General features: G+C 34.2%; 1 protein-coding gene across 2 annotated transcripts in view; it reads left to right on the top strand.

Annotated features, from left to right (window-relative positions):
- The window catches only part of TAF2 (TBP-associated factor 2), a 28110-nt gene extending 14168 nt beyond the window's left edge, over positions 1-13942 (top strand). For both annotated transcript variants that reach the window (XM_011013392.1, XM_011013393.1), the window contains 13 exons: positions 188-526; positions 608-695; positions 2975-3100; positions 3180-3236; positions 3596-3675; positions 3761-3803; positions 9065-9151; positions 9806-9895; positions 10909-10967; positions 11070-11160; positions 11246-11411; positions 11557-11740; positions 12528-13942. In XM_011013392.1, the coding sequence (XP_011011694.1) occupies positions 188-526; positions 608-695; positions 2975-3100; positions 3180-3236; positions 3596-3675; positions 3761-3803; positions 9065-9151; positions 9806-9895; positions 10909-10967; positions 11070-11160; positions 11246-11411; positions 11557-11740; positions 12528-13758 (2641 nt within the window). In that variant the 3' untranslated portion in view covers positions 13759-13942. The remainder of the gene's footprint in view (positions 1-187; positions 527-607; positions 696-2974; positions 3101-3179; positions 3237-3595; positions 3676-3760; positions 3804-9064; positions 9152-9805; positions 9896-10908; positions 10968-11069; positions 11161-11245; positions 11412-11556; positions 11741-12527) is intronic.
- Positions 13943-16065: the final 2123 nt, after the last annotated feature.

Raw genomic sequence — 16065 nt, 5'->3', positions numbered from 1 at the left:
GCCTGCATTGCCTCATCTATGTCTGATTTGGTGATTTGATTCAATTGTACAATACACTTAAAGTGCAAACTGTCTTGAATTATATGGTTTGTCTTGCGAATAGTGCATTTCCAAATACCTATCTGCATGTAAGATGTATTATTTTTTTTACTTAAATGTGCCTCTTTTTTTGGATTTGTTTTTAAAGGATGGGGTTCTCTTATAACAAAAGGAAAAATATGGTTGAATTGGCGGTGCTTCGAGAGTTTACAGCTGCACCTGATGCAAATGCATCTTTCCTTAACCTTGATTCTGAAAACCGGGAGGGTGATATTGGATGGCCAGGGATGATGAGTATCAGAGTTTATGAACTTGATGGCATGTATGACCATCCAGTTCTACCTTTGGCTGGAGAAATGTGGCAGCTATTGGAAATACAGTGCCATTCAAAGCTTGCAGCCAGACGTTTCCAAAAGCCTAAAAAGAGTTCAAAACCTGATGGCTTTGATGAAAATGGTGACTTACCTGCTTCAGATATGCGCTCCAGGTATATCATTACGTGATGGACATTCTTCTTGATGGACGTAGTTCATATATTTTTAACTGTGTTCATTTCTTCTCCTTTCAGTTTGGAATCCCCATTGTCATGGATTAGGGCAGACCCAGAAATGGAATATCTTGCTGAAATTCATTTTAATCAGCCTATACAGATGTGGGTAAGATGTTCTGGCTCTTTTAAGTATAAATCTCGCATGTATTTGCATATTATAAGTATAGCTAATTGATGGTGGTCAATGTGAGGTGATAGATTTAAGCAAATGAATTTCATTTTGCTATTGTAGAATTATTAGGGTATGAAAATGATATTTCTCTTATCCTTAATGCATGGGTACAATATGTATGTATACAGGTCTAGGATTAATATAAATCCCTAGAATCAAGCTATAATTGAATGCATATAAATCAGCCCTATAACTGATAGCTCTATAGTTGACTTAGTCTATTTAGAACAATAATCAATCCTATAATTGATTTACTATATTTACAACAGTCCCCCTCAAGTTGGAGCATATATGTTAATCATGCCCAGCTTGTTACAAATATATTCAATCCTAGGACCGCTCAAAGTTTTAGTGAAGATATCACCCAATTGCCTGGTAGTTTTGACACGACTAGTAGAGATCAAATTGTGCTGAATTTTCTCATGGATGAAGTGATCAATTTCAATATGCTTGGTCCTTTCATGAAAAACTGGATTTGATGCAATGGAAAGAGCAGGTTGATTGTCACACCATAACTTGATAGGTAGTGAACTACCAAGACCAATCTCATTAAGCAACTGCTGTATCCATATAAGTTCACACGTGGATTGTGCCATGACTCTATATTCTAATTCATCATTGGAACGAGAGGCTACATTTTGCCTCTTACTTCTCCATGACACCAAGTTTCCCCAAGCAAAAACACAATAAGCCGTAGTAGATCTTCTATCAATTTTAGAACCTGCCCAATCTGCATCTGAGAAGCATTCAATATGAGTATGGTCATGATTTCAAATATAATAACCTAGTATTTACAGACCCTTGTGTTGCTTCTGGCCACAAAAATCGTAGTTCTCTTTCTCTCCCTGCACCCTCCTTTTGCTTTTCTCAATTAAATTTATGTTTCTTAATAGTAGGCAAAAGAGATTGTTTGGTATATAATCATGCAGATATAGTTTAATAGGAAAAAAAATGTTCAGTATATAAAATAAAAATGTTGTAGAGAAATAATGTTAGGCTATTATCATGCATTAAATTAATACTAATTAATGTGAGTAGTTTATATTGAATTCTGTTATGCAAAACACATACAACTAATTTATGAAACCAGGAGTTATAATCCTAAAACTATCAATTACAATCAGTTGTCTCTAAAATATTATCAAATTAAGAACATACCTAATTGTCTAATACGAAACTTGGTTAGATATCGAAGTCTATTTTTTATAAATTATTTGTCTTTTCAGAAAAAAAGATATCTTTCATAAGGTATTATGAAGTCCAACGGTTTATAAGAATTTAAAAGAAAATAGAATTCTACTAGATATCATCGAAGTAACTGGTTTAAGAAGCTAGTGTTCTCATAAAACATCCTTAAAAAGGAGTATCCTTTTGGTTTCCAAATCATTGTGGTTACATACAATTATATCTAATACTAATATTGCTTAAAAAATTCAAGTAATTTTATTGTAATATTTTAAAATATACCCTGAAAAAATGTATTAATACTGTAATACTGTAATTTTTTTAATTACTTTTGAATGTTATTTTTTTTTAATATTATTTGAATATTTGAAAAACATTTTTAGAATTTAGACATTGTTCATGAAATCTTCATACAATAAGTCAACTCATTCTCATATGACATTTGAAATTTGCATCTCAAAATTAAGACATTATCCCACCTTGAAAAGATTGTTTTATAAAACACCTACTATAAGGTTTATTACAAGAGCATACAATAAAATTGTTCTTAAAAGTCTCATAAATAACCAGTATGCTATTGATCCATCACAAATTCAAACTTTCATGTGTCATATAAAGGAAGCAGCCACAAATCTAAACTCTCACGTCATAATGTCACTTGTCAATCATATAGCCACACTCAACAACATTCATAAATATAGATTGGATCCTTTTTCAGTTGAGTAATAGATGTGGTGAGAAGTCTTGATACTTTATCACATGATTGATGCTTATGCATATGTGAGGAACTATATATACCCGTTTTATCTGTAAATAGTAATATGTAAAATTTATTTTTGTAGGATACAAGATGATTGCCCTAAGCATGAAGTCATTTATATGAGTTACTTTCATGCTTGTATTAATTTGTTTTGAACCTTTCTACTTGATTCTGTTGCTTTTCTTGTTGCTCCATAGAATTCTCTTGTAGTAGGTGCTTTGTATATCAATTGGTAATTAACCTTGTAAAAGTTGGTAATGTAAATCAGATCAATCAATTAGAGAGGGATGAAGATGTTGTTGCACAGGCGCAAGCAATTGCAGCATTAAAAACTTTACCACAACTTTCCTTTTCTGTTACAAATGCTATGAATAATTTCCTCAACGACACCAAGGTTTTACTCTCTCATGCTTGATTTTGATTCATGTTTTGAACGGAATGTGAAAAGTTCAATGCTGTTTTGTTCTGACAAGGCCTTCTGGAGAGTTCGAATTGAGACCGCATTTGCATTGGCTAATACTGCTTCTGAGGTACTGTAGCCACTTTCCACGCTCCTTATATACATATCAAGAACTTTTTATCATTAATGGAACATATTCCAAGCTTATTTGCAAAGGTGTGTTTTTTCTCTCTCCCTAGTTTGGTGTTTGCTTCTGTTCATAAATTCAAACACACTTTATTTATTGTTCTAAATTTAAATCCCATAATCAGAAAAACTTTTTAGCAGCAACCTAAATATGTTTCTTGTAAAGATGCATTTAGTTTCACCATGTGAACTTTCTTGAACTTAGGGATCATAAAGACATATTTTGCATGATTGTTTTAAGGTAGTTGGGTGAAGTTTTTTTTTTTTATATATATATATATATATATATATATATATTAACAGGAAAATGATTGGGCTGGCTTACTCCATTTGGTGAAATTTTACAAAAGTCGAAGGTTTGATGCAGCTATTGGACTCCCCAAGTGAGATTCTTAACTCTTGTGGTCTGACTTTTGGCAAGCATGCTGGAATAACACCTTCTTAACTATTTGTCTCCTGCCTTGCCAGGCCAAATGACTTTCATGATTTTCCCGAGTACTTTGTTCTTGAGGTAATGCAATGAGGTAGGATATGTATTGAGTTTGTGTCAGATTTGATGTGTGTGTGTGTGTGATGCAGGAATCGGTAGGATTTTGTCTTGGTGATTTGGAAGCTTGGGAATTTTTATAGGTTAGGCAGTTAGGCTAGGTTATGTTCTGGGAAGTAAACAAAATCAAGAACTACTTAAAAGAAATGCCTAGCACCACAACAAGGTTCTTAGAAATCACTCCCAGGAATTCTAAAGCATCACAAATAAGAGAAGCTGCAATCCTCGTATATGACTCCGTCATATACAAAATATGGGATCATAACCTATAATCCAATATATCCCAATAAAGGAGGCGCCTTAAAGATGCGCACCTAGGAGAGTACCCTGAGTGTTGCTAGCTAGAGTACTGTAATGGTGAAGTGGCCAATTCTTTTAAGACCACAGAAATACCTTACTGAAAATGAAATTACATAATGACTTCTGAAGATCTTAAAATTACAGAATTGACCCCAACTTAGAAAATCAAATAGAAAACACTGCTTTTTATATTGGCATCATCAGTTTAAGATGTCTATATTGAATTTTCTTTTTTTTCTTTTTTTGAGGCAAGCTTGCACAAGTTAGCACTATGGCAACAAATGTGATTTCGAACAATTACCCCAAGATTTTATAGACCTGAAAAGAAATCTGCAAAGAAACCTAGAAGTATCTCATGTGAAGCTTGAAGTTATTGTTTGCATGTTTTAATTATTAGTTTTCAATTTAACTCATGATTTTTAATTTAATTAGTATTTCAGTATTTAGGAATTCTAATACTAGATGAATTTTATTAATTATGTAAGTTTTAATTTGGAATCCTTTCCTATAGATGATTTTAGGACTAATACAAATAGAGATGTCTAGTTTATTTTATAAAGATTAAGACTCTTATTTAGATTTAATTTCTCTATAGTTAGGTCTATAACCTTGGGGCTTGAGAACTCTAGTTATATCTTTGCCATACATTGTGTCAAGTGGTATCAGAGCAGATCAACATTTAGATCAATGGCGAACCGTGAAGAGAATCATTGGAGGCAACCATCTCCATAACAATTGATTAAGGGATGCAAGCCTTTTAGGATTAGTTAGATTGCCATTCGGTAACAATATCAGAGGTGCAAGTGCAAACTGAATTTGGTGACATCGATGCCATATTTGATGACCTTACAACCATGCTCAAGGTATTAGGACTGTGTGTAAACATGAACTAGTGAAGAAGAGAGGCACACTCCAAGGATGATGATCGTGACCAACCTGTACCTGAAGTATTTCGTGCAAATCCTCGTGGTCAATATGAATTTTGGAATTCATTTGATGAAGAAGATCGAGATAAGGTTGCTAGAAACAATATGTATGATCAAGACTACTGTATAAAAGTTGAGATTTCTTCTTTTGGTGGTGATTTAGAAGTAGAGTTTGTTGATTGGTTAGCTGCACGTGATCAATTTTATGAATATAAGGGAATTTTAGATTTGAGAATGATAAAAATTGCAGGGTTTAAATTGAAGCATGGGACATTAGTTTGGCGGGATAACCTATTGGAGGTGAGAGGGTAGAAGACTTGTTGAGACTTGGGAGCGGATGAAGCAATTGTTGAGAGGTAGATTTTAATATGTATGATTAACTTTTGATCTATAAGTATTAGAAGTGTTCCTAAGGTTACCGAATCGTGTAAGAATATACAATGTAATTTTTGCACTTAGTTAAGCGAAATAATCTGCGTGAAACAGATAGGCAAGATGTTGCTAGATAGGTATAGGGGCTGAAACCTGCCATTGGAAATAGAATCGAGCTTCAAATGCTGTTGAATGTTACTGATGCATGAAATATGGATTTAATGGAAAAGATGTTGATGCAGGGTGAAACTGATATGAGATTTGATTATCAAAAGAGGGTTCCTATTGTAGAGCCTTGATTTAATGGTGTTGTGAAGGGTAAGTTGCCATAGACAAATAGTCAATCCAAGCAAGCTACTGTTGGCTCGGGCTATGATAAAAATAGGGCCGATGCAATTCCTAACATGGATAACCAAAAGAGAGATAATCCCCATGCTAAGCCACTTCCAATAAAGTGTCATAGATGCAATCACGAAGAGCATATATCTGATGCATGTTCTCTCAAGAGGCCTATGAACATGGTTGAATGCGAGGACTGAAATGGTATAGAAGGTATAAAATTATATTCGAAAGAGTGACGTGAACCCGATGGTGAGGGTGAGTAGGAGGATGATGATGGTTAAGCCTATGTGGTGAGACGATTGCTGCTGACACCAAAAGTTGATGAGACATGACACAAGCCTTTTTGGTACTAAGTGCACAATACATAAACTTTTTGACCTTATTATTGATAACATTAGCTATGAGAATATTATTGGTAAGGAAACTGCATTTAAAATTGAAAGATGTAAAGTGTTTTTTTCATTTAAAAATGAGTTTGAATATTGAAAAACATCCTAAACCGTGCACCGTGGGTTGGATTAAAGAGTTACCAAAGGTAAAAGTAACTGAAAGATGTAATTTTTTTTTTTTTTCATAAGCAAGTTTAGGGATGAAGTTTATTGTTATGTAGTTGACATGAATGCTTGTAACTTGTTGTTTGGTAGGCCATGACATTATGATGTAAATGCATGGCATGAGGGATGAGAAAACATCTATTGTTTTGTTAAGGATGATATTAATTATACTTTGATGCATTTGAATGGAAATTCCCAAGTGCAAGTTCGAAAGGCTGGAGGACAAACAATTCTAACTATTACCCAATCTTTGTAAAAAATTGAGACAGATATAAAGGAGATGAAGAAAGTACATGCTTTAATTGTGAAGTACTTGTTGTCTGAAGAAGCTGACAAGGCAACAAGGCAATAGAGGTCCCTGAAGCTATTAAGCCTCAATTTGAGGAAGTTATTCCAGATGAGCTACCAGATAAGATACCTTTCATGCGTGATATCTAACACTAAATTCACTTACAACCAAGGGCTAGTCTTTTGAATTTGCTGCATTATGGAATGAGCCCATACGAGAGTGAAATCTTAAGGGTGAAAATAGAAGAATTGTTGAAGAAAGAGCTGATTGAAAAGAGTTTTAAGTCCATGTGTTGCTCCTTGACTGACATGAAAGGATGATAGATGATGTATGTGTGTTGATATTCGTGCCTATAACAAAATCACTATGGAATACAGGTTTTTAATTCCATGATTGGATGACATGCTAGAATAGTTGTGTGGTGCAATAGTCTTTTTGAAGATTGACTTGAGATTTGAGAATTGCATGGTGGTGTATTATAAGGTCATAGAGGAAGAGACAAGACAATGCCGACTTTGGAGGATGAGTATCACTAGCCTTAGCTCAAGTGTAATGCAAACAAATTTTTTCAACACTGTTTTACTTGTCAAACAGCTAAGGGGTAATCACGAAACCCTAGTTTATACATGCCTTTACCTATACCTAATTATATACAAGGAGATATTTTCATGGATTTTGTGTTGGGTATTCCTCGAACTTAGCGATGAATGGATTTTTCTTTTGTTGTTATGGATTTATATTTAAAGATGACACATTTTATACGTTGTGAGAAGACTACGAATGCGATCTATATGGCTAGACTATTTTTCAGGGAGATAATTGAGGTAGCATGATATTCCAAAATCCATCATGTCTGAAGGTTTCTTAGTCATTTTTTGCTAACTTTGTGGAAGAAGTTTAATTCCCCTTTGAAGTTTAATAGTACTACTCGTCCATAAACTAATGATCAAATAGAGTTTCTAAACAGAACTTGGAGCAATCTAATTCATAGCATTTGGGAGATAAGCCTAAATAGTGGGATGTTGCATTGGTCGAGGCAAAATTTGGTTACAACAATTCCAATCATAGTGCTACTGGTAAGACACCATTTGAGATTGTGTAAATAAAGCCTCCCAATCATGTACTCGATCTACATTCTTTGCTCAAAGCTGTTGGGTTTAGCAAGTTAGCAAAGAATTTGGTTGAACTGCTGCAAGCTATCATCAAGAGGTTAGGAGGAAACTAGAATACTTAGTTGCTAGAAATAAGCACACAACAAACAAGCAGAGGCGAGTTCAATTGTTTCAAGGAGACATGGTGATGATTTTCTTATGCAAGGAGAGGTTTACAGTAGGCATCTATGATAAGCTGAAGATGAAGAAGTATGGTCTATACAAGGTGGTGAAGAAAATCAATGATAATGCTTATGTTATTGATCTTTTAGATAGTATGGGCATATCAAAGACCTTCAATCTTGCTGACCTTTACAAGTACTTTCTAGTTATTAAACTCAACTCAATGATGAGTTTTTCTCAAGTGGGGGAGATTCATGTAAAACAATTATCCTAAGGGTTTGTTTACATGATTGACAAGGCCAAGCTTAAAAAGAAACTCACAAAGAAACCCGGAAGCATCTCATATGAAACCTTGTTCTTGTTTTAATTATTTTCCTAGTTAATTTTGGATTTTAATTATTTATTTTCTACTTAGTTTAGAAGTTTTAATTTAATTAATATTTTATTATTTAGATATCCTAATGGTAGATGAATTTTATTAATTAGTTGAAGTTTTAATTAGAAATCCTTTCATAGAAAGGAGTATAAGACTAATATAATTAGGAATGACTAGTTTATTTTATAGAGATTAAGACTATTTTTCAGATTTAACAAAAAATCTGAGACAGAAAATCTGAGAAGTTTCTTTAGATTTTTCTATTGTTAGGTCTGTAACCTTAGGGTTTGAGAACCATAGTCTTATCTTCGCTATATGCTGTGTCACAATGTTATTTGGGAGAGGTTGAGGTGCATTATTATTTTAATGTTCTGTTGTTGAGAATGCCTTATTATTTTCCAAACTTAACTTCTGTGTTCTTTTTTTTTTTTTAAAAAATCTGATGATTGATTGACGTGTTCTTTTTATTATTCTTCAAAACTTAACTTCTATGTGGTGCATTATTATTTTAATGCTTGGTTGTTGAAAAATGACTTGTTATTCTCCAAACTTAATTTCTGTGTTCTTTTTATTTTTAATTTCTGATGATTGATTGATGAGTTCATTTATTTTTCTTGATAATGGCTTCTTTTTATATCTAATATTTGTTTTATCGAAGAAACAAATTTCAATTCAATTTTTTCTTTCAATAGCATTTCCTTTTTCCCCATAAATAAAGTAAGGTTATTTTCTTGCAGACTTTTCCTCACCGTGTGAAGACTTATAGCATCCATTTGTTTTTGTTGTATTCAGGCAATTCCTCATGCTGTTGCTAAGGTCAGGGCTGCAGATAAGAAAAGCCCAAGAGAAGCTGTTGAGTTTATTTTGCAACTTCTGAAGGTAGAGTCTTCCTTAGCATCAATTTGAATCCTGTTTGCTTTTTTTTTTCACCCTCTATCATTTGCAATGGGAGAAACTGTTAAAAAATAGGTATCCTTGCTTGTCTTACGGTGGAGGTTCTTTGATTTAAGCCAAGGAATGGATAGTCTAACCAGATCACAATTTGAATTGTCAATGGAAATAACATAATACTGCACAGTAATCTTCTCTAGCCAATGCTAACCTTGGCATTCTTATATTTGAATCATACCATAGCAAGGATTGTAAGGGGAGGGAAATGTGGAGTGCAACAATGCCACTAGCTAATCCTGGGGGTTTTTATAGCCCATTCTTTGGTCAGTATGCAGTCAATGATTGCCTGAACTTAGAGCCTTCTCTTCCTTCATCATTATTTAAAGTTCAGGCATGCAAAATGCCCTATCCAATGTCATGTTCTTGTTTGCATTGATTTGTTGCATCTTGCCACCAAAATTCTCTAGATATCAGCATATTGCATGCCATTTTTCTTCTAAAGCCCATGTATAATCCATGCATATTAGTTGCTCTTTCTGGGGTCTTGAGTTCCCTGTTATTTAGTTCTTCTCTTGTTTCTTCTCTTTACCTGTTGGATATGCGGTTCAACCAGATTTGATTTGGTTCTGTTGTATCTGGCAGTATAATGATAACACTGGAAATCCTTACTCTGATGTGTTCTGGTTAGCTGCACTGGTCCAGTCAGTAGGTGAACTTGAATTTGGGCAACAGGTTTTTCAACATCATTTTCTCACATGCTATAATTTGTTGACTCTTGACAATACATAATTTCTGGTGTTACTTTTCAGTCTTGTATAAATTTTAAATTACCTGTTATTTTAATCCCTAGGTGTTCTGTGTTTTTTGTTTGAGCGCGTTCAACACAACGCTTTGTCTCTCTTTGGGCTCCCACTATATTTTAGTCACAAATGTATGAAGTTCTTAGGAAAAGAAAAGTTATGGAAGGATGAGATTGGAATTCTTGGTCATGGACTTGGGGAGCTTATGAGAAGCAGCTATGTTATATTTCTCCATGCCTCCACTATTGCAGAAAAAATAAATTATTATATTAATGAAAATGTGTAAGAATTCCAAGTCAAAATGGAGAATAAGTTATCCACCATTGAAAGAAAGCTGCAAAACAGAAAGCATATAGGGCACTCCATGCATGCTGAGTATCAGCCAAGCATACTCCCCTAAAGCAGCCCCCAAAAGTGTGTCCTCACATATCAAATTTCTAGGAGTATATTGATTCGCAAAAACTCTTGCATTTCTCTTCAGCCAAATATGCCAAAAATTTGCAGACTGTATTGCCATAAAACGTGACAATCCTTCTCCCTGATTTGACAATCCTTCTCCCTGATTTCACATAAAATGTCGGCATAGATTCTGCTACCACATGAGCAAACACCAAAGATGTATCACCATAGCCAAAAAATCTATGCTGCATGTCCATTTCAAATGCATTAATAATGAATGACTGAGAATACCATTTATGCTTCCATTTGATGCTTTATGTCAGATAACATCAATATTTGCATTTCTTTGTCTTTCTACCGTCTTTAAAAGTTAACAGTTGGGTTTTCCTAAGTTTGGAAGTTCAATACATAAGTTGATCTGGCATGGAAGTTGTGTTTGATGTCTGGGTAGAGAGATATTTGATGCCTAGTTGTGAAGTTCTGCATTCTGCCTTCATATACAATTCTGAGGGCTTTAACTCTTGTTGCTTCTTTAACCCCTGGCAGACTGTTCTCTTTCTGTCCTCCCTTCTCAAGCGAATTGACTGTCTTTTGCAATTTGACAGGTGCATTGGCTTCTAATTTGTGGGATATATTTGTCTTTTCTGATAGGTAGTTTATTGGAAAATACTTGGTGATTGAATGTTTCTTAATGTGTTATTTGCTAGGCTGATGCTGAGTTATAATGGGATCTTAACAATCAGCTGTATTCGAACATTGACACAAATTGCATTAAAACTCTCAGGATCCATTCATCATGTAAGTTTTCTACTCATTCAATTGAATCATGGATTGCTTTCTAAACATTTCTTCATTCATACATGCCATTCATTACTTGCTGCAGGATCATGTCTTCGAACTTATTAAACCTTTTCGGGATTTGAAGACAACATGGCAAATTCGAATTGAAGCCAGCAGAGCACTCCTTGATCTGGAATTCCACTGCAAAGGCATGGATGCAGCATTGTCATTGTTTATCACATATTTGGAGGAAGAACCGTCATTAAGAGGTTCTGCATTATTTTTTATGGAAAAAAAGAAAAGAAAAGAAAAGTTTAGTTTTTTTTGGTTCTTTTGCATGTTTTATTTATCTCCATGGTGTCCTTGTGCTTTATTTGTTGCTTTTTATATGAGATCTTCTTTACTTGGATGCAGGGCAGGCAAAACTTGGTGCACATGCCATGCGGTTATGTCTGATACAAGATGAATCTGATTCTGAAGATGCTATCAAGTGTACAACTCTCTTGGCTTTGATTCGTCTACTTGAAGGTCATATCGGATTCAACAATACCATTCTTCGGCATCACTTGTTCTGCATTTTACAAATCCTTGCAGGAAGGTGAGTACTAATTTCTTCCTTTCCAAGTTATGGTTTGTCATCATAGAAGTCAATACAGGTTGGGTTGTCCAGCCCAGCCTAACTTCATTTTAGTAGGCTTGTAAAGATTCATCATTGTTGCCAGCCAGGATCCAAACCCAATCAAATCATCAGGGTCAGCTAGGCACCCTAATGCTTCCCTTGTATTCTTGATCTCAAAGTCAGTAAAGTGAGGGTATATCTACTCTGAACCCATGAATAGTGAACCACAAAATAAATTTAACTCCCTCAATGACTCGTTTGTGTGATAAATATAGTGTGCTGCTTACTCCACATTTTAATTAACACCATGAAGTCTCAAATCATTGGGTAAATGACTAGGGATGCACACTGTTTGTTTTTGTGTTTAGAACCATGTTTAGTCGTGTTCCAAAAGTGCATTTGACTTCGAAAAACATCAATTTTTTTTTAAATGTTTTTTGATGGTTTTGATGTGTTGATATCATAAATGAAAAATAATTCTGAAAAAAAAATCATTTTAATGCATCTGCAAGTGAAAAACACTTTTAAAAAACATCATTGACCATAATACTAAACACGGGCAAGTTTTTCAACCAGGTTGTAGTTGTCGTTCATGATAGCTCAAAATCCTCATTATTATGTTCTCAAGACTCCATTTTGGTCAAGGGAAATTTTTTAGTTGAGCTTTTCTTATTTTGATTGTTAGAATTCATGTGTGCGCACGTGTTGGGTGCATTTACTTCAGAAATAAAATTTTGATATATTAACGTTAATTGTTCCTTTTCAGGGCCCCAACACTTTATGGAATTCCCAGGGATAGAACATTATGTATTGGCGACTCAGAAACTTGCAGTGATCCAAGGAATATTTTTGCAGGTCTTGTGACAGAAACAAAGCCCCTGGAACCTCCTATGGAGATTCCAAATCTTGCACAAGATAATTTTGCCTTTCCAGAGGCTATAAAGGAAGCGGATATAATTTCCAACAAAGATCAACATAAGATGGATATGGCCATTCCAGAAGGTCCCAATGATCCAGATACAATTTCCAACAATCATGGACAGAAGATGGATCTGGCCATTCAAGAAGCTTCAGAAGAAGTAGCCGTGCCTGAAGCTTCGAAGGAAACAGCCATCCCAGTAGCTTCAAAGGAAGAAGATAACATCTCCAACAGCCATGAGCGCAGACGGCCAGTTGTTAAGATCAGAGTCAAACATTCTGCTGCTTCCAGTAGGGCTGAGGAGACTGATATTCAAAATGTTGAGAGATCCCAAGGTGGTCACCATGAAACTGATCGTGGGGCCAGCAGCTCTGTTTCTGTGGATGCACCCCAGAGGATTTCAACTGAAGCTGTGAGTTTTAGCTACCAAAATCTCGAGGAAGTCAACTCGTGTCTTGACCATGGTTCTCGGATGAGTGCTAGCATTGGCAGTGCAAAATTAGCAAGTGATGGTGACAATTTTGGAAAGGAACTCCAGTGCACTGCTGAATCAAGTAAAGTTTCTATGCACCCTCAGCCTGATGATCCATCATCACCTAGAGCCAAGCAAGATAACCTAGTAGACACTGATGCACAAAGGTTTGCTAGTCTACAAACCCTCTCAGTTGAAAGAGTTAATCCTGATGGTGGTTCATTGGGTATCATGGCATCTTCATCTCGAGGGAAAGGAAAGGAGAAGAAGAAGGACAAGGAAAAAAAGCGGAAGCGGGAAGATAACAAGGAGCACCGTCATGATCCTGAATATTTGGAGAGGAAACTGTTGAAGAAAGAGAAGAGAAGGAAAGAAAAGGAGATGACAAAGTTGCTGGGTGGTGGGGCAAAGGCTACATCAGTGGAGCTGCCAGGTAAGAATGAGAAGCCTACTATTAAGTTGGCAACAGTGCCATTGAAACCAAATCAACCCAGTGAATCCAAAGCAGTGGCCACAAACATGGAAACGAAGCCTGAGCCATCAGAAGGTACTTCTTCTGTTCCCAAATTTCGAATTAAAATTAAGAATAGGACACTTAACAGTTAGTGCACAGTTAGTGCTGTATGAAGTTATTAGCCATTTCCTCGTGGAAATTGCTCAGATGGAATCCCTCTGAATTTTTGGATCTAGTCTGTCCATGTCAGGAACTGGGTATAAATGTAATCGAAACCCATCTCTGTTGAACAATTTGTGTTTGATTTTTATTTTTTGAAGCTTTCAAGCATTGACTGAGATCCTGTTCTGCTTCCTTTTTAGTTTCAGTGACTTAAAATTTATTAGGAGCTAGCTTAGTTGAGGTAATGCATTAATTATCTGTATCCATGATAGCAGGAAGGGATTGGAACGTGTTGGTTGTGAAAGTTATTTTTATTGGATTCTACTGCCGTAGCCTGACACCGTCAAATTTCTCTTATCTCACTCGCGGTCTTTTTAGTTGGTGTATTTATGATTTAGACACTGTTTATTTGTAGTTTTTTTTTTTTAAATAAATTATTTTTTTAATGTGCTAATAAAAAATAAATTAAAAATTATTTTTAAGTGTTTAATTATATCATGAAAAATAAGTTAGAAAATAATTTATTAATATTTTTTTTTTAAATTTATTAAAATAATAAGAAATAAATTTTATAAATTAAAAAGTTAAATGAAAATAAAATAAAAAATAATTTCATAAATTATCTTAAATAAAATAAATAATAATTAAAATAATAAAGTTTAAATCTAAAAAATAAAAAATAAAAAAATTAAAATAATAATAATAATTAATATTTTATAAATTATTTTAAATAAAATAAGTAACAATAAAAAAATAAAGATTAAATTTGATAAATAAAATTTTTAAATAAAAAATAAAAAAAAAGTAAATAACAATTATAAAAATAAAAATTAAATTTTAAGAGATAAAATTAAAAAATATATTCAAAATAAAATATATATAATAATTAAAAGTTTAAAGATTAAATTTGATATAACTAGTAAATAATATAATATTTTTAAATTTTTTATAACAATAGTGTTTCCGTCAAAAATTTTTAGGAAAATATTTTTAAAAAAATTAAATTAATTTTTTTAACTAAACAATATTTTTTGTTAAATAATTTTTTTAATGATAAATAAATACAAAAAAATTTTGAAAATAATTTTTTAAAAATTAATTTTTGAAAAACAAACATAATTTTAGATAATGAATTTAATTGAATATCGTAATTTATTTGTGAAAGTTAAAGCTATAAGGGTTTGTCCTAGTTTTTGTTGGTGCGCTAGAACTTTTTTTTTTTATTATTTATTTATGTGGGTGTCCGGATCAGCTTGCGCGCATCACGATTAATCCCACGGCCTACTGAATACCCCGCAAACCCAGTAGGTATGTAAGACACCGCAGGGGTGACAAGTATGCATATGAGGACTCAAACTCAAAAACAAAAAAAAACAAGTTTCTTTTACCGCTAGGCCAAGATTTTCGGTACAGTGCGCTGGAACTTTGATAACTCGGGAAGTGAATGGATTGACGTGCCATACCCTGAATAAAATGGATTTTGCGGGGAAGAAGGTCCATATGTGATGAACACCACCTCCTAGATGCTTCCTGTGATGTGCTTGCGCTTCCCATTCCAGCAAAGGGGAAAATACCCTCAAGATTTTCTATTCTCCTTATTTCATCCTTTTCCACCTATCCATACCTGCTTTCATCATTTAGAAGGATGTAAATGTTATAACCGCCCTGATTTTTCAATGAAGCACGACTGACATTTTGTCCCTTCAATGTTATTACACTACTGGTGATTCATGTATATGATTAGCGCAAATGCTATCAGAAACATACTTATTTCTCATTAAGCTGGCTTCCCTTTTGTAGAGCTTAACAATTTTTGGCAATAAACCGGTGCTAGTGGTCAAAACTTACACTACCGGTGATTCATATATATGATTAGCGCAAATGCTATCAGAAACATACTTATTTCTCATGTACTTGTTTACATGTTAGACACGGTGTTTCGTCAAGGCTTCATTTCTTTCCCGTTTGAAGTGTAGCGATAGCGAAGAACACAACCGGATCAGTCTGCTTGACATTTTGGAGGTTGGGGGAATTGGAATCCAGTCTTTTGCTTGCTAAGGTGATCAACTCACGTTATTTACTTAATAAGGGTTCGGTAACCAAAAGTTGAAGTGCGTTCGTATGGCCTCCATCGAAAAGCCGAGAAGCTTTTTTTTTTTTTTTTTTTCAAGCTTTTCTGGTCTGTGCTTATTGTAACATTTGCAATCTCGATTTCAACCGTGTTTTTAGCCATCACTGTAGGAGCTATAGCCACAGCCTAAAAATTGACAAGTGAAAGAATAGGGTCTCCAGAGCAG

Source organism: Populus euphratica, unplaced genomic scaffold (assembly GCF_000495115.2).
Source record: "Populus euphratica unplaced genomic scaffold, PopEup_1.0 scaffold866.1, whole genome shotgun sequence".
Lineage (NCBI taxonomy): Eukaryota > Viridiplantae > Streptophyta > Magnoliopsida > Malpighiales > Salicaceae > Populus > Populus euphratica.
The sequence above is the reverse complement of the archived record's forward strand: the minus strand, read 5'-3'. Positions and strand labels throughout refer to the sequence as shown.